The sequence below is a fragment of the Cherax quadricarinatus genome, chromosome 29 (assembly GCF_038502225.1).
Source record: "Cherax quadricarinatus isolate ZL_2023a chromosome 29, ASM3850222v1, whole genome shotgun sequence".
NCBI lineage: Eukaryota > Metazoa > Arthropoda > Malacostraca > Decapoda > Parastacidae > Cherax > Cherax quadricarinatus.
The window spans coordinates 27,469,253-27,489,089 of record NC_091320.1 but is presented as its reverse complement, the minus strand read 5'-3'; the positions used below and the strand labels follow the sequence as shown (position 1 = coordinate 27,489,089).

General features: G+C 38.0%; 1 protein-coding gene across 1 annotated transcript in view; it reads left to right on the top strand.

Moving 5' to 3' along the window:
* The window catches only part of Not1 (CCR4-NOT transcription complex subunit 1), a 462,156-nt gene that overhangs the window by 240,622 nt on the left and 201,697 nt on the right, over positions 1-19,837 (top strand). The window contains exons 25-26 of the mRNA XM_070089800.1: positions 11,980-12,227; positions 18,814-19,113. Coding sequence (XP_069945901.1) covers positions 11,980-12,227; positions 18,814-19,113 — 548 coding nt within the window. The remainder of the gene's footprint in view (positions 1-11,979; positions 12,228-18,813; positions 19,114-19,837) is intronic.

Sequence of the window (19,837 nt, the reverse complement as noted above, 5' to 3'; positions counted from 1 at the left end):
GAGTGAATGAGTGGAGAGTTTTGAACCAAGTGTGAGAGTACTTGTGGCTGGGGATTTCAATGCTAAAGTGGGTAAAAATGTTGTGAAAGGGAGTAGTAGGTAAATTTGGGATGCCAGGGGTAAATGAAAATGGGGAGCCTTTAATTGAGCTATGTGTAGAAAGAGGTTTGGTAATAAATAATACATATTTTATGAAAAAGAGGATAAATATACTACAAGGTATGATATAGCACATAATGAAAGTAGTTTGTTAGATTATGTATTTGTGGATAAAAGGTTGGTAGGTTTCAGGATGTACACGTTTATAGAGGGGCAACTGATATATCGGATCATTATCTAGTTGTAGCTACAGTTAGAGTAAGAGGTAGATGGGACAAGACGAAAATGGCAACAACAAGTAAGAGGGAGGTGAAAGTGTATAAACTAAGGGAGGAGGAAGTTCGGGTGAGATATAAGCAACTATTGGCAGAAAGGTGGGCTGGTGCAAGTATGAGTAGTGGGGGGGGTTGAAGAGGGTTGGAATAGTTTTAAAAATGCAGTATTAGAATGTGGGGCAGAAGTTTATGGTTATAGGAGGGTGGGTACAGGAGGAAAGAGGAGTGATTAGTGGAATGATGAAGTAAAGGATGTGATAAAAGAGAGAAAGGTAGCTTACGAGAGGTTTTTACAAAGCAGAAGTGTTATAAGAAGAGTAGAGTATATGGAGAGTAAAAGAAAGGTGAAGAGAGTGGTGAGAGAGTGCAAAAGGAGAGTAGATGGAGTGGGAGAGGCACTGTCAAGAAATTTTAATGAAAATAAGGGAAAATTTTGGAATTAAACAAGTTAAGAAAGCCTAGGGAACGAATGGATTTGTCAGTTAAAAACAGAGTAGGAGAGTTAGTAGATGGGGAGATGGAGGTATTGGGTAGATGGCGAGAATACTTTGAGGAACTTTTAAATGTCGATGAAGAAAAGGAGGAGGTAATTTCATGCACTGGCTAGGGAGGTACATTCACCATCTTTTAGGAGTGAAGAAGAGCAGGATGTAAGTGTGGGGGAGGTGCGTGAGGCATTATGTTGAATGAAAGGGGGGTAAAGCAGCTGGAACTGACGGGATCATGACAGAAATGTTAAAAGCAGGGGGGATTTAGTGTTGGAGTGGTTGGTAATTTTGTTTCATAAATGTATGAAAGAGGTGAAGGTACCTAGGGATTGGCAGAAAGCATGTATAGTCCCTTTATATAAAGGGAAGGGGGACAAAAGAGATTGTAAAAATTATAGAGGAATTAGTTTACTGAGTATACCAGGAAAAGTGTACGGTAGGGTTATTATTGAAAGAATTAGAGGTAAGACAGAATGTAGGATTGTGGATGAGGAAGGAGGTTTTAGAGTGGGTAGGGGATGTGTAAATCAGGTGTTTACATTGAAGCATATTTGTGAACAGTATCTAGATAAAGGTAGGGAAGTTTTTATTGTATTTATGGACTTAGAAAAGGCATATGATAGAGTGGATAGAGGAGCAATGTGGCAGATGTTGCAAGTATATGGAATAGGTGGTAAGTTACTAAATGCTGTAATGAGTTTTTATGAGGACAGTGAGGCTCAGGTTAGGGTGTGTACAAGAGAGGGAGACTACTTCCCAGTAAAAGTAGGTCTTAGACAGGGATGTGTAATATCACCATGGTTGTTTAATATATTTGTAGATGCAGTTGTAAAAGAAGTAAATGCTAGGGTGTTTGGGAGAGGGGTGGGATTAAATTATGGGGAATCAAATACAAAATGGGAAGTGACAGTTACTTTTTGCTGATGATACTGTGCTTATGGGTGATTCTAGAGAAATATTGCAGAGGTTAGTGCCACATTCCTTTTATATGGTGGTCTGAGCAACTCAGGTCATAACATTCTCTGGACTGTGTTAAAGCTTTACACACCACTGGATGGAAGTACCCGCACTCTATCTCAAATCGACACTTTCACTTTCTCAACATGTTCGCACATTTTTTGTTGTGGTTATTTCAGCAAACTCTTCCATATAGGCACATACTTTTTGCATAGTATCTGCAAATGTTCTGACTGCCTATATTTACTGATTTTGTGTCTTTCCCAAGTTCTGCCACCTAATCTGAGTTCTCTTGTTCTCTTTCATCTAGGCATATTTCTTCCCTTTTTTCACATTCATTTGTCCATGCTCTAGCTATCTCTTCCTCTCTCTCCCTTCTGTCTGTGTTATGTACCCATGTTTTGTTCCTTTCTGACTTGCTCTGAATGACGTTCTCCACTCTTATTTCAACTCCTTGGTTTTACCTTTATCTGTGCTTTCTTCCTTTCTCTTGCTCCTTACCCCTTATTTTCTACTCTGTGTATATACTGGCAAGCTCCTTAGGAACTTTCGTACGTTTTCTAGGTTTTCACTTTTCAGTACCTCTCTTATGCCCGACCAGCTTTCCATCTCTAGAATGAAAAAAATATATCATTATGTAACGAGTGATAGAGGCCACTTCCGCTCCCACTCTGACCATATCTTCCCATTCTTCACCTTCTGAAAATGGAGTGTTTGTGAGGCTAACTGTACTAGATCACAGAACTGCATGCTGCACTGCAGCATGCAGTGCATAATGAGGAATAAAAACCTCTGATAGTGCTTTTGGATTAAAATGCTACTTTGAGGTGTATTATCGTATGGTATTTATGGTTGTATTCTCGTTTTCTTGGTCTCATTTGATAGAATGGAAGACATATTACAGAAATAGAGATGATTTTGATTGGTTTCACACTGAAAAGGGCCTTGAAATTGAGCTCAAAATAGTGGGAATGTTCTATTTTTGTCGATGTTCAAGAGTAAACAAATGATGTCATTGTCCAATAAGTGTCCAGTTAGCCATTCTAATACACGGTCAGGAATGGGTTGACATTATTTATACAATTATTACAATAATTCAGTAGTCTGCATAACAGTAAATCTTCTATTTTTTATTTTTTTTTTTATTATTATCACACCGGCCGATTCCCACCAAGGCAGGGTGGCCCGAAAAAGAAAAACTTTCACCATCATTCACTCCATCACTGTCTTGCCAGAAGGGTGCTTTACACTACAGTTTTTAAACTGCAACATTAACACCCCTCCTTCAGAGTGCAGGCACTGTACTTCCCATCTCCAGGACTCAAGTCCGGCCTGCCGGTTTCCCTGAACCCCTTCATAAATGTTACTTTGCTCACACTCCAACAGCACGTCAAGTATTAAAAACCATTTGTCTCCATTCACTCCTATCAAACACGCTCACGCATGCCTGCTGGAAGTCCAAGCCCCTCGCACACAAAACCTCCTTTACCCCCTCCCTCCAACCCTTCCTAGGCCGACCCCTACCCCGCCTTCCTTCCACTACAGACTGATACACTCTTGAAGTCATTCTGTTTCGCTCCATTCTCTCTACATGTCCGAACCACCTCAACAACCCTTCCTCAGCCCTCTGGACAACAGTTTTGGTAATCCCGCACCTCCTCCTAACTTCCAAACTACGAATTCTCTGCATTATATTCACACCACACATTGCCCTCAGACATGACATCTCCACTGCCTCCAGCCTTCTCCTCGCTGCAACATTCATCACCCACGCTTCACACCCATATAAGAGCGTTGGTAAAACTATACTCTCATACATTCCCCTCTTTGCCTCCAAGGACAAAGTTCTTTGTCTCCACAGACTCCTAAGTGCACCACTCACTCTTTTTCCCTCATCAATTCTATGATTCACCTCATCTTTCATAGACCCATCCGCTGACACGTCCACTCCCAAATATCTGAATACGTTCACCTCCTCCATACTCTCTCCCTCCAATCTGATATTCAATCTTTCATCACCTAATCTTTTTGTTATCCTCATAACCTTACTCTTTCCTGTATTCACCTTTAATTTTCTTCTTTTGCACACCCTACCAAATTCATCCACCAATCTCTGCAACTTCTCTTCAGAATCTCCCAAGAGCACAGCGTCATCAGCAAAGAGCAGCTGTGACAACTCCCACTTTGTGTGTGATTCTTTATCTTTTAACTCCACGCCTCTTGCCAAGACCCTCGCATTTACTTCTCTTACAACCCCATCTATAAATATATTAAACAACCACGGTGACATCACACATCCTTGTCTAAGGCCTACTTTTACTGGGAAAAAATTTCCCTCTTTCCTACATACTCTAACTTGAGCCTCACTATCCTCGTAAAAACTCTTCACTGCTTTCAGTAACCTACCTCCTACACCATACACTTGCAACATCTGCCACATTGCCCCCCTATCCACCCTGTCATACGCCTTTTCCAAATCCATAAATGCCACAAAGACCTCTTTAGCCTTATCTAAATACTGTTCACTTATATGTTTCACTGTAAACACCTGGTCCACACACCCCCTACCTTTCCTAAAGCCTCCTTGTTCATCTGCTATCCTATTCTCCGTCTTACTCTTAATTCTTTCAATTATAACTCTACCATACACTTTACCAGGTACACTCAACAGACTTATCCCCCTATAATTTTTGCACTCTCTTTTATCCCCTTTGCCTTTATACAAAGGAACTATGCATGCTCTCTGCCAATCCATAGGTACCTTACCCTCTTCCATACATTTATTAAATAATTGCACCAACCACTCCAAAACTATATCCCCACCTTCTTTTAACATTTCTATCTTTATCCCATCAATCCCGGCTGCCTTACCCCCTTTCATTTTACCTACTGCCTCACGAACTTCCCCCACACTCACAACTGGCTCTTCCTCACTCCTACAAGATGTTATTCCTCCTTGCCCTATACACGAAATCACAGCTTCCCTATCTTCATCAACATTTAACAATTCCTCAAAATATTCCTTCCATCTTCCCAATACCTCTAACTCTCCATTTAATAACTCTCCTCTCCTATTTTTAACTGACAAATCAATTTGTTCTCTAGGCTTTCTTAACTTGTTAATCTCACTCCAAAACTTTTTCTTATTTTCAACAAAATTTGTTGATAACATCTCACCCACTCTCTCATTTGCTCTCTTTTTACATTGCTTCACCACTCTCTTAACCTCTCTCTTTTTCTCCATATACTCTTCCCTCCTTGCATCACTTCTACTTTGTAAAAACTTCTCATATGCTAACTTTTTCTCCCTTACTACTCTCTTTACATCATCATTCCACCAATCGCTCCTCTTCCCTCCTGCACCCACTTTCCTGTAACCACAAACTTCTGCTGAACACTCTAACACTACATTTTTAAACCTACCCCATACCTCTTCGACCCCATTGCCTATGCTCTCATTAGCCCATCTATCCTCCAATAGCTGTTTATATCTTACCCTAACTGCCTCCTCTTTTAGTTTATAAACCTTCACCTCTCTCTTCCCTGATGCTTCTATTCTCCTTGTATCCCATCTACCTTTTACTCTCAGTGTAGCTACAACTAGAAAGTGATCTGATATATCTGTGGCCCCTCTATAAACATGTACATCCTGAAGTCTACTCAACAGTCTTTTATCTACCAATACATAATCCAACAAACTACTGTCATTTCGCCCTACATCATATCGTGTATACTTATTTATCCTCTTTTTCTTAAAATATGTATTACCTATAACTAAACCCCTTTCTATACAAAGTTCAATCAAAGGGCTCCCATTATCATTTACACCTGGCACCCCAAACTTACCTACCACACCCTCTCTAAAAGTTTCTCCTATTTTTTGTGTGAATAAAAATTCAAAATAGAAAGAAAGAAAATAATATAAGAGGGGCCTGGGAATGTGACTGATGATCAGAGAAAATGTTATTTTAGTGCCAGGAATGTCTGCATTGTTCATTCTGGACTCTCTTTTGAAATTGGCATCATTTTTAATTTGCATGAAATTGGCCAAATTGCCAATTTCTGACCACTTTATTGGATAGTTGAAATTGGTAAATGGGCGGTTTCTTGTACACAATTGATAGAGCAAATGGAGTTCTAAAGAAATAGCCTTGAGTTTGGTTGACTGGAACAATGGAATTGGCCAAAAATAATTCTCAATGTGGGCAAAATCACTGATGTGTGAACATCACTGAGATCATTAACTTCGTGAGAGCGTAATTCCGTAAGTATTCCATCAAATTTCATACTTTTGGTGTCATAATTATCGGGAAAAGACTATCATTTTATAATTTTTATTTTTCCTTCAAAAATTTTACGACACAGAGAGAGACTTTAGGTTTTGGGGTCACGATAGTCAAAGGGTTAATTCAAAAGACATCATCCGCTTTTTTCTTCTCAGCACTGTCCTTTGCGCTTACTTAGGATCCATTGTTAGAAATAAGATATTTGACAAAATAACTGCATGAAACCCAAGCACAGCTCGAGAAATGCTTCCAATGTGAGGTAAACACGTGCACTGCTGAGCGGATGTTGTGACGTTCACTGCACCAACTAGTGGCAGCATATTGATGCTCACTCTTAACTTGGATTTTGGCTCATAACTCAGAGTGAAAAATCAGCTGAAGGATGGCTTGTAACTCGAAATAAGTATAACTGGAGAAAATAATTGAAAATTGTATGATACTTTATCCCACTCTATTGAAATTTAGTTTCTGGATTATAAACGATGATTTGTGCTACTAGATTCAGCATATCGCCAGCAAAAATTAAACCTTTCATGAAATGCTAGAGCATCACTGTCTGCAGTCATTGTTGAGAATGATTCAGCATGAGTACCTCAATTTAAAAGCTACCTATAAAATAAAAAAGAAGTGCTCACAATTTCCCTCATAAAATCTCTTCATTATGCAAATTCTTTTCTTATAAGTGTCAGTACTAATCCAGGTAGTGATACTTAGATAGATATGGGGTTATAAAAGAAGTGAATGATAGGGTGTTGAGGAGAGGAATGGGACTAAAAGATAAGGAATCTGATGTGAAGTGGGAGTTACCACAGTTACTCTTTACTGATGACACTTCTTTTGAGAGACTGAAGATAAATTGCAAAGGTTGGTGGATGAATTTGGGAGGTATGTAAACATGGAAATTAAAAATAAACATTGACTAGAACTTTGTACAGTAATAAAAAAAAATTGTTTGGCAGATTTGTTTGCATGGGAATGTAACTGTGTTGTTCAACATTTGTTTTTCACTTTATGTAATGCTATTTTACTTTGTGCTAATTTCCAGGAATGCAACATGTGCATTATTAGTAGTTTATGGTATTAAGTGTGAGTGTAGTAGGATCATATTATCTTGGTACAAATATATCAGGATTTTTATGATGCTTATTTTCAACTGGCTTGGTACTTAAAAGGAACATGTAAAAGGCTTGACTGTGGGGGTGTCAGATAACCTGTCATTTAGAGAAAAGAAGAATAATACATAGTAAATAAATAGTAAATGCTGCGGTGAGGAGGCGGCTGGAGGCAGTGGAGATGTTGTGTCTAAGGGCAATGTGTAGTGTAAATATTATGCAGAGAATTCAGAGTGTGGAAATTAGGAGGAGGTGTGGAGTTACTAAAAGTATTAGAGGGCTGAAGAGGGGTTGTTGAGGTGGTCTCTTCACTTAAAAAGAATGGAACAAAGTAGAATGACATGGAGAGCGTATAAATCTGTAGGGGAAGGAAGGCAGGGTAGGGGTCATCCTTGAAAAGATTGGAGGGAGGGGGTAAAGGAGGTTTAGTGGGTGAGGGACTTGGACTTCCAGCAAGCATGCGTGAGCATGTTAGATAGGAGTGAATGGGGACGAATGGTTTTTGGGGACCTGATGATCTGTTGGAGTGTGAGCAGGGTAATATTTTGTGAAGGGATTCAGGGAAACCGGTTAGCCAGACTTGAGTCATGGAAATGAGAAGTACAATGCCTGCACCTTAAAGGAGGGGTTTGGGATATTGGCAGTTTGGAAGGACTTCTAAACTGTTGTATCTGAGCATCTATACAAAGGCAGTGATTATGTATGAGTGATGGTGAAAGTGTTAAATGATGATGAAAGTAATTTCCTTTCTTTTTGGGTTACCCTGCCTCTGGGAAACGACCGATGTGTTAATAATAATAATAGTAAAACGGAAGCCTGTAATTGTTTTACATAATGGTAGGATTGCTGGTGTCTTTTTTCTGTCTTGGAAGCGTGCAAGATTTCAGGTACACCTTTTTACTTCTACTTTCACTTAGGTCACACTACACATGCATGTACAGGCATATATATACACACCTCTTTGGGTTTTCTTCTATTTTCTTACTAGTTCTTGTTCTTGTTGTTTATTTCCTCTCATCTTCATGGGGAAGTGGAGCAGAATTCTTCCTCCGTAAGCCATGCGTGTCATAAGAGGAGACTAAAATGCTGGGAGCAAGGAGCTAGTAACACTTTCTCCTGTATACATTACTAAAGTTGAAAAGAGAAACTTGTGTTTTTCTTTTTGGGTCACCCAGCTTCGGTGAGATGCATCTGGTGCGTTGAAAGAAAGAAGGAAAAATAATAGTTTATCCCAGCATAATACAACGTTTATACAAAGGAAAGTGACGTTTGGGTTTACATATGGAAAGCCCCTTTATATATGCAGAGCATTTTGGGCAAACTTAAGATGAACTTTGGATTAATATGGCAGTAACAATAAAGTGTAAATTTGGGAGATGCAAATGCCATGAATGCCAAAGAAGTGACAGGGTAGGCAATTAAAATTTTCGAATAAAAGAGAAATAATACCAGTAGTGACACTCTTAAATCACTTGTTCTCTCTCATTTACAATGTAGTTTGGTGTTGACAGCTTTGTTCAGGGCAAGAGAGATATCAGAGCAGGAAAAGCTAAAGATTGTTTACTGCTTGCATAAAGCCAACAAAGCATTTAAGTTACCGGGCTTGTGCTATAATAATTTTTTTTTAACACCAGCCATCTCCCTCTGAGGTAGAGTGATCAAAAGAAAAGAGGCAACATATTTACCATCATTCATTCAATCACTATCTTGCCAGAAATGTACTGACATTGATTCAGATGGCTCTCCAAACTGCAAGATCCCCACCCTTTCTCGAGAAGGCAAGCACTCTACTCTCCACCTCCAGGACTAAAGTCCAACTAATCTTATTTTTTCCCTGAATCCCTTTATAAATGTTACCTTGCTCACACAAGCCTGTTAGGTGTTCAAACCCCAAGCACTCAGGACTTACTTGCTCCTTCCAACCTATCCTAGGATGACTCTTACCCCTTCTTTTTTTTCACCCCATATTTATATGCTCTCCTAGTCATCCAATATTTCTCCACCCTTCCTAAATGTCTAAATCACCTACACAACCCATCCTCAGCCCTCTGGATTATTCTTGGTAATCCCACACCTAATTCATGCTCCAAATTCTCTACATACTGTTGGAACTCATCGAAGGTATATTCACACAACACATTGCTCTGAAACGTGACATCTCTACTACCTCTAGCTGCCTCCTCCTGAGAGGGGCTTCGCTCTTTAACCCATTAATAAATTGTTTCCTTTCCTGTTGCTGAAGCTCTTGTTGCTTGTTCCCTGAATTTGCCAATGCAATTTGGAAAGTTTGATTAAATATGGGGTTCTACAATAATGCTATGCTTTACCAATCCTAGCTACATGTATTAATTTCACTAGTTGTGGGTCATTATAGTATTCATGATGTTAAACATTTAGAGAGGAAGCTTTGTGGAGGACCCCCTTTTTTTATTCCCTTGATTTTCAAGCAAGTTCTCAATGAAAGCAACTAAGTCGTCATTAAATTTGTATGTGCCAGTGTGCTCGTAATTCTTTTACAATTAAGATAAACAGTTAGTGAAGTTATCTCTATTTTGCAAGTTAATAATTTTTTCTTTTGTGTATAGTGAGTAACATTTATGAAGGATTTCAGTAAAATTGGTTAGTCAGACTTAGTCCTGGAGGTAGGAGTGGGGATGTTGCAGCTAAGAGGGGCATTTGAATGGCAATGTTTATTTACTTCTGACAGGACAGCTGTTGAATGAATGATAGTGGATGTTTCCTTCCTTGGGTCACCCTGCCTTGGTGGGGGATGGACAATGTGATTTAAAAAAAAAAAAAGCACCATGAATACTGAGGTCACACTAATGAATGATAGTGGATATTTCCTTCCTTGGGTCACCCTGCCTTGGTGGGGGATGGACAGTGTGATTTAAAAAAAAAAAACATGAATATTGAGGTCACATTATAAGTGAATTATAAAATATTCTTTTGGATGCACTTGATACAATGATGTTGGTTATTAATGCAATACTTTTAGATTTCTGTTAGTTAAACTTACAACAGAAGTTTACAATTTACATGGAGTTGTTCGTAAACCTACGACTTCCTGACATGCAAATTTTCAGACTTGGGATTTCACTTGATTCACACCTGGTTTTGAGCTAAGCTCCTAATTTTTGGACTTCCTGCTTGAATTTTGGATTCATACCTTAATTTTCTAATGATCCAGTACATTAACAAGGCTTAGTGATCTGTTAGCAACCTGATGTGCCACATTCCTTCAGTAATTTTACTGCCAACCTTCACCCAAATACAAAGTTGCTAAGTAAGCAGTGAAGAAATTGGTTGTAAGTGTTCTGTACTACTGTATTTCTAATGTTTTTCATTTTGATAAAAAGTTGGTTGTTTAGAAATTTTGTAAATGTTCTGGTAGCTCAAATCATAGCTCTAAACAATCCATATTATAAGGCTGTCATAGCTAGAATTTTAACTCATAATGGTTTGTGGTAAAATATTACCTGTATTTAACTTACTTGGTTTTAGCATTTTTGACATTGTAGTTTGAATGTTTAATTCTGTTATTGGATGGCCTTTTATTAATATTGATAAAAACCATAGAATGATTTCATAATAGGGGTTTAAATATTGAAAACTGAGTCTTGAGTTCAGGGAACATAACCCTATACATCTCTTGTAATAATGACCTCAACTTGTGATTTTTTAAATTTAAAATCATTGTCGGGAATGCACAAACTTGAATGTCTAAGGTATGATTGATTGTAATATTCTTACTCTAAGCATGTTATAGTAATATATCCTATCTTTAGTTAGAGTTCTTTAATGTCAAGAAGTTATTGTTTGAATCACCCTGCTGCTACCTCATATGTCTGACATAACCCATTCACCTGACTAGGACTCAATGGCTGTAGCTTGAACAACAGAACTACAATTTATGAAGCATTTATCAGTTTCCATTAGCCAACATAATTGTCAGTAATAAGTATTTGGATAAAAAAAAATCTGCAATATCACACATTCCATGACCCAGTAGGGTGTATTGACTGACTGACTATTGTGTATCACACTCAGCATGAAATATGTAAACTGTTTAAATTTATGATGCATGTTGATCTGGGCTAAATGTAAATTTATAATTTGGTTAAGGCTGTAATTAAACTGCATCTTTTTCGGTGTGTAATGACCTGTTTGAGTTTGCATGAGGATAGTCACCTGTTCTTGGTCATGCCTTTTAATTTTGGACTGACACGATTTAGCATTATCGTAACAATTTTGAACCCCTGAATGGAGTCTGCTTCAACTATGTTATTGTTCAGTTCATTCCATTTATTATCCATTTTTCTAATATACCTGTTGCTTATTTAGGTGTGGAATTTCCATCCGTGCTCTTTAGTTCTTGCTTCATCAGTGTTGAGTCCCTGATGGATTTTTTAATGTCGTGATTAGACAGCTAACATCCTGGGGAAAAATGTTGCACTTGTATGATAAATGTTCTTGATTGCATAAGAATGATTAACAGGATTAAAGTACGTACATGTTTAGGTAGGGCTGCTTTGAGATTTTTAGATTTTGGTCACTCCTGTGCAAGTGGAGTTCCTAAAGAAAAAAAATAGGCTCAAAGTAAATATTAGAGAATGTTAGTTTTAAAATCATCCATCTCTTTTAATTTTTTTTATATTTGAACATTATTATAATGTCCTGTATAATATGGTTATAACTTATATATTTATCCTTTAACACTGCTAATTTTAATTTGACTATTCTCTCCTCTCCCTTCGCACAGCAAAGACGAGCTGGTCACAAGTTGTGCCACCGTGTCCCGTTGTAGAAACAAGTACGGTAACTGCTCAGAGCTCCTCAGTTGGTGCCACACCTACACCCCCAACAGTCCTGCCTCCACATCCCTCCACCACACCCACACCTATCCAGGCTCAACAGCAGCCTGCCTCAGAGCCACGTTTTGTTTATTCAAACATAAACGTAACATCCCTCAGGGGTCTGGATCCTCATGTATCTGTCTCTGTACCTCAGGTAAGTAGCAGATTAAATTTGGTACAGAAGGTGTGTCAGCAGTCTTCACCAGGTAAATGCTTAAATATTTGAAAAGTTAACAAACTCCATGTTTTCTGTTCTGCTATAAATTTATTACATTTGACAAAAGTTTGTTTAATATTCAAGTGAAAGAGTAAAAAGGAAAAAATTGTAATAGAAGCAAGAAAAATTTCAAGAAAATTACAAAGTGAAAATGGAGAATATGGAGTAGACAACAAGGTTAGCAGTGCAGTGTGGATATCCATGTGGAAGTATTGCTGTAATATATTGCACTACGATAAAAGCCACATCACCTTCAAACTCTTGTGTATATATCGCGCAGGAAAGTGTTTGACTTGCATAAACCCTAATTTATTTATACATATAAAGAGTTATGCGTTTCATAGTAAAAGTGGCTTACGTAAAGAAAAATTATGACATGTAGCTTGTCTTTCCATTCCCAGAAGTGGGAAGATTTGAGGTTCTTCACTTTGCCTTTTTACAAGAATTGTTGGTCACTACTTGCTGCATTAAGCCCCATTCAGAGATGTGGCTTTATGAAAGAATCTTAAGCCAAGGAACTGGAGCTATGCTCCCTTTGACAGAATTTGATTCCCTTCCATTTTCCAGCCACTGTTTGATTCCTAAGAGTACAGCACCTCACCATGGCTGTAAAAATAAAGTAGTAATAATCTGTGTTAAGCTACATTTTGGGTACTTCAGCTTGGATAACACATTTCTTCACTGTCATGTTTATTCCTCCTCTTTATTTCTGTCTTGGTTACTGTGTCTGCTACTGTAGAAACATTCCTCCATAGGAGTGATGTTCAGTGCATTGATCTTGTGGCTAGCTTAACCCTTTCACTGTCTCCCATGTATATATAGGTTTTTGAGACCAGTGGTTGTTGCATATATGTCTTAATCATGGCACCCTCAGATGTGCCGTGAGCAGTAAATTGTGGCCTGGGCATGAGAATGTGGTGCGTGTGCACAGTATAAAATATAGCAACTTAAGAGGCATTTTCTAGCGTGATTTTATTGGCTTTTTCTTGGGTGTCAATTGATAGAGCTAAATACACATGTAACACTATGATTTTGGTCTATTTGAAACTGGAAGTGGCCTGAAAGATGCTTCAAAGTGGTGCAAATATTATACTTTTTGAAATTTTCTTAGAGTAGAAGCTCCTCTACCTTCCTTGGTTTGTTTTATGGGCTTTTGCTAGGTTTGCTTGAATTACTGGGACAGCTTAAACTCTGACTAATCATTTATTGTTATATTTTATTAGTCGAGAAATAGGGTAAAGAATAATTGTGTGTGTGATGAATTCAAAATGTATGCCAAGTGTTATTTATATAAGATTCTTAGGGACATGATTCATGAGCAGAGGAAAGGTTGCTTTAGTGGCTGAAATGACTATTAAATTTATTGTGGATTTGTTTTAAATTGGAATTTGTTGAGTTTTCTGTAAAACTAGCCAGATTACCGACTTTTTGCCACTTTAATATTGTTTTAATAGTTGAATAGGCAGTATCTTGCACTCGGCCAATAGATTGTAAGGAATACTAGTGAAATACTGAGGAATTGGGTCCCTTTGAAAATTAGAATGGGCTTAAAGTAGGCCTCAAAGTGGGTGAAATCACAGATGTGTAAAGTGCTCCCTGACCTGCTTCCCACCTGCTTAATTCAATAAGTTATACATAAAATTTTGCATGTTTGGTGTCATTACCTTTAGAAAGATTCTCAACTATCTTAGAGCATTTTTTGTATGATTACAGCACTGTCAGAAGCTTTAATTTTGTGAGGTCATAATCATGAAAGGGTTAAAATCTCACTATGTACTTATTTCCTCAGTAGCTGTCATTCGCTTTGTTAGATCCTGTAGCTTGTTCATAGGAGGGTTCTTTAAATGATGATTTGGTTACATTGAGCAAATAGTGATGCATGTATAGTGAAGTTTAATGGTGATAAGTGCTATGTAATAGAAATGGGAAAAAGCAAAATCAGACTACATTTAGAATACATTTTTTTTTTTTTTTTTTTTAACATGCTTCCATCCCCCACTGAGGTGGGTGATCTGACAGAAAAGAAAACTTTCACTGTCATTCATTCAGCCACTACTTTGCCATAAGCACTCACTCTGATATCACAGTTTAGATAACCTCTAAGCTGCAATGGATTGTGACAAAATTGTCATTAGGAAATCATATAAATGAAATTGAGAGAAATACAAATGTTACACTCACTATCAAATAACTTTCAAATATATGGATGGAGAGATGCTGAAAAAAAATTTTTACAATGTATATAAGACTTCAATTTAAATATGCAGCTGCTGAATGGTGTCCACACCAAAACAAAAAAAAACTTTCTGATGAAAGGCTGAAAATGCTAAAGATCCCCATGCTTGCTGATAGAAGGAAAAGAAGGGATAATGAGAATAACATTTAAAGGTTATAAAAGAACATAAAGTAGAGAGTGATTTTTAAGTCTGGCAAAATCTTGGTGTAATGGACTAGGTCCACTGTATTGCAAGCATTACCAGACAGGTACAAATGTCCATGCAGCAAACTTAGTCCACTGCATTAATGACACTACTGGACATACCTAGAATGTACTGTGTTACAGAAAAATACAGTTAATTACAGTACCCAAAAATAAAAGTTTATAGTAGAGGACAATTTTCTTATCCTTTCTAGTGGATGGAGGAGCTGAAACTACAGTAATCCTGTTGTGTATGGTGGTTACTCAGAATATAACTTTTATTCCAAGTCAGAGGAGCTCTTGAGCTCCAAGAGTAATATTGCTGATGGTGTAGGACACAAATGTTTGAGTAGGCTCTGTCACTAGGGGTGTCACTAGTACGTTAAGAGACCATACAATAAGTGTTAGGGGCCCGAGACTGTTCAACTGCCTCCCAGCATACATAAGGGGGATTACCAACAGACCCCTGGCAGTCTTCAAGCTGGCACTGGACAAGCACCTAAAGTCGGTTCTGACCAGCCGGGCTGTGGCTCGTACGTTGGTTTGCATGCAGCCAGCAGTAACAGCCTGGTTGATCAGGCTCTGATCCACCAGGAGGCCTGGTCACAGACCGGGCCATGGGGGCGTTGACCCCCGGAACTCTCTCCAGGTAAACTCCAGGTATGGTTGAAGAGACATAGAGGGTTGAGGAGGTGTAGATGAGTGAAGCCTACTTGTTGATGGTTGGGGAGACTTTGAACAAGGAACAGGTTTAAAAAAATATATTCAGCTGCAGTTGCTTGTAAAATTGATGCTACTTTCTCATGATACATTCTGAAAGAATTCACAAGTTTGGATAATGAGCCTGCACTTCGCTCATGTCTTGAGGTCAGTATATGTGAAGAGAATATCAGTTGCATCTCGTACATTTGACAGTTTTGGTAACCTCAGTCTCTTCTTTGTTGTTATCACTGTCCCATTCATCTATGGGGGTGCCAAGAGCCTTGTCTGTAGTTCTGCATCACTCATTATGTGGTAACCAGGATTGGCATTATCATCAAACCATTTACTCACTTTTTCCTCCATAATGTCTGTTTCTCTCGCTCTCTGAAGGGCTTGTTAAAAATCACTGGCCTCAAATTACAACTCAGCATCAGTATTCTTTAACAGCTTTCTCCAGCCATTAACTATTGTTATCTTTTACATTTCTTTCCATGACACTGCAAGGTTGAAGATAGCAGACTTCAGGTTGTACTTCTTGATGTTTTCAAATGTGCATGGACCTCTGGTATCTTTTTCCAAATTTTCTTCCTCCTCCATAGGATGGACCATTGAGATGGCATTAAGGACCAATAACATGCTCTTAATTTTACCATTAGTAGTGCTTAACTTTTTTTTAGCTCTTGCATTATCATGCAAGAGAGGAACCTTGTTGTCTTGAGGATGCAGTTCAAGGACCTCTAGCTACTACATGTGTACTTCAGAACAAAATCTGTGAAAAACCACTCTTCTAATGCATCCTTGTCCAATCAGTCTCTCTTACTTAGACTTGTAATAATTGACTGACAGCCCTTTTATACAGTGCTTTAAACCATGTAGCCATGCTGATTTGCCTGTATCTTAAGTTTCAGACAGTACACATTGTTGACATTAGTACAGCATAATATTGTACCAAGAAGCAGTCTTTGCTGAGCTTGAGGTCTGGTGGGTAGGTATGATTGTCAAGAGAGACCAGTCTTATCAGCATGTATTGCTGAGATAAAAGGAGCTTCTCATATATCAGGATATTTAACATTAATCCAAATGGCTGAACTTTGTTCCTAGATGCACTACCAGTCTTATAAGTTTTTGCTAACCAAGCCATAGTGATTACTGAACCATTCATATGAGTTAGCAAGTTTGATAGCTCCTTAGCAGCAGAGCGAAGCTCAACATAACAAACATTAATACCATTAGCATATGGTACAATGCTTCTTTAACCCTTATATCTTGGGCAGACGTGTGTAGTCATAATGAACGTCACTGTAGGTAGAAGCACCGTAGATTGTGTAATGTACAACACTGTATGTTGTACATTACACAAAAGAGGACTTGTTTTATTTCAAAAATTTATAACAGTATGATAAAAAACATGAAAATGCATTTCTCTGCATACAGTAGCAGATGGATTGGGCATGATGGCCCTATCAGATGATTCCTGACTACACTGATATCTTACTTTTAGACCTCTTCTTCCTGTGGGGGTTTGCAAAGATTGTTTTCCAAAAACCAGCAATTGATATTAAAACACTAAAGTGCTAGAATATGTGGTATCATTGGAAAGTTGTATTGAATTTGCTGGCCAAAACATGAAAGGAACTAGACTACAAATTAGATGTGGCACAGTCAGCTAGGGGTGCACTTGTTGAGACTAGATAGATTTGACAGCTGTGCAGCTGTATAAGAAATGTAGGGTTTAGATGATACCGATACTCAAGTTTAGGCTGATACCCACACCATCAAAACTGGTTGATGCCTATGTATACTAATACCATCAGAAGTAGTGGATACTCCCTAACACTAATACTTTGGCACATCTCTACTAAAAGTATTAACTTTATTTTTTTTTTTTTTCAACAAGTCAGCCGTCTTCCACCGAGGCAGGGTGACCCAAAAAGAAAGAAAATCCCCAAAAAGAAAATACTTTCATCATCATTCAACACTTTCACCTCACTCACACATAATCACTGTTTTTGCAGAGGTGCTCAGAACACAACAGTTTAGAAGCATATACGTATAAAGATACACAACATATCCCTCCAAACTGCTAATATCCCAAACCCTTCCTTTAGAGTGCAGGCATTGTACTTCCCATTTCCAGTATGCAGAAAATTGTATTTTCATAGGTTACTGGTTTGTTGACAAAAGAAATTGAAACTGGAAAAGGCTTTGTAGACACTGTATATCATTAATCTAGGACTTTGCAAGTGCTCTAACTCAGCTAGTTGTTTGCTCGACGTGGGTAAGATTAGAGGGAGCTGTGAGAGTAATAAATAAGACTGATAGCCTCTGGCACTTCCTGGGTATCACCCCTTAGTATGTGGAGCATTGGGGAAAGTTTGTTTGATGTCTAGTGTACCAAGAACAGAACCCCAGGTGAGGGACTATAGTGCTATTAACCAGTTCAGTGACACTAGCTCTCTTGTTCAATAAGAGCAGTTACACAGCTCAGTAGCTTATCAGCATGGCCATCATTTTGAAAGCTACATTATCAGAAATTAATAAAAGACATACAAGCATGCCATGCAACACTAGCTCAGATTTACAGATGACCTTCCTCTGACTTTATACTCCTACCTGACCACTTACTAAAGAAAAATTTCTTTGGTGATGTCCAGGGTGTATTAAATCCTATGACTTTGTACACGACTGATGTCATTTAGAACTCTAAGGTAGATTTGTGGCAGGGGTCTGGTTCACTTTTCTTTAGACTTGTTACAACACTCAGATCACTGCCATGAAATTAGCAATCACATTTTTCTATGTACTGTATACACTGCAGCCAAATAAGCAGTTAACAGCAGCCTTACCATGATTGCTCCAATTGTCTTTTCTCAACACTAGTTGTCTGTTTTAATATTTGTCATATTTAAAGATAAAGCCCACAGAACAGGTGTCTGTTCAGTTTTTCATTGCTTCCCCTTTCTTTTAAAGTAACATTGTTTCTCACTTAAACATTTTTATTTCTCATAAGTGTACTTTTCTTTATTGATTATTTACTCTTATGATGTGCTCATGTGTTCATTCTTTTCATATTTTGACACCAGTGCAAACAGTTGGGAGTTGTTAAACGTAAGGTAACCAAAGTAATGTATTAAAAGTTTTTCTTTGATTTTGGATGTACCTCTAAGGGTTTACCAATTTGTGAAATCTAGAGAATTTTTTTTTTTTTTTTTTAAGTCTCTCTCTCCCAGGAAAAAGAAGTTTCAGTTCAAAACAAAGCATTATTGATATAATTCTTTGTGTATTTGCTTGTATATTTACTTTTACTGATTTCTCTGCATGTAATGTAGCCTTGTAAAAGCTGCTTAGGATGTATGTATAAGGTGACTAACATTGTTCATCTGTATATTATTTGCTTTGCAGGTTTGTGGTATTGCAAATAATGCACAGCTAAAACAGTTAGTTCGTCATGCTGTAGACTTGGCTGTCCAAGAAATTGTTGCTGCAGTAATGGAGCGTAGCATCAAGATTGCCATCACCACTGCTGAGCACATCATTAAGAAGGACTTTGCTCTAGATCCAGATGAATCTCGGATGCGTGCTGCGACACACCATATGGTTCGAAACCTCACAGCGGCAATGGCAATGATCACTTGTCGAGATTATCTTGCCACTAACATTACCAAAAATATCAAGCAGGGAATGCTGCAAGCATTTTCAAGAGTATGTATAATGCTAATTTTAAAAGTCTCATTGGCACAGTGGTACTCTTTCTGAATAATCAGACTATGGACATCATTTATTCCCATTAGTAGGGTTTTGAAGGGAAAGGTGTTTGTTGTCTCATACCCATGACTGTTGGAGGATAGATGGGCTAGTGAGAGTATAGGTAATGGGGTTGAAGATGTATGGAGTAGGTTTAAGAATGTAGTGTTAGTGTTCAGCAGAAGTTTCAGGTTAACCCGTACACGGTCCAAACGTATATATACGTTTTTTCAACATTTGAAAGTATGTAAAAAAAGTAGACCTTCTTTTTGTTTTTTTTACATTTGAAAATGTGTAAAAAAAACTTTGATCTACTTTTTTTTTTGTTATATTTGAAAATATGTAAAAAAAAAGTAGATCTACTTTTGTAGCAATACGAATTTGAACGTCGATCTGTTTGGACTGTTTAAGGGTTAAAGGAAAGTGGGTGCGGGAGGGAAAAAGAGCGATTGGTGGAATGATGATGTAAAGAGAGTAGTAAGGGAGAAAAAGTTAGCATAAGAGAGGTTTTTACAAAGCAGAAGTGATGCAAGGAGGGAAGAGTATATGGAGAGAAAAGGAGGTTGAGAGAGTGGTGAAGCAATGTAAAAAGAGAGCAAATGAGAGAGTGGGTGAGATGTTATCAACAAATTTTGTTGAAAATAAGAAAAAGTTTTGGAGTGAGATCAATAAGTTAAGGAAG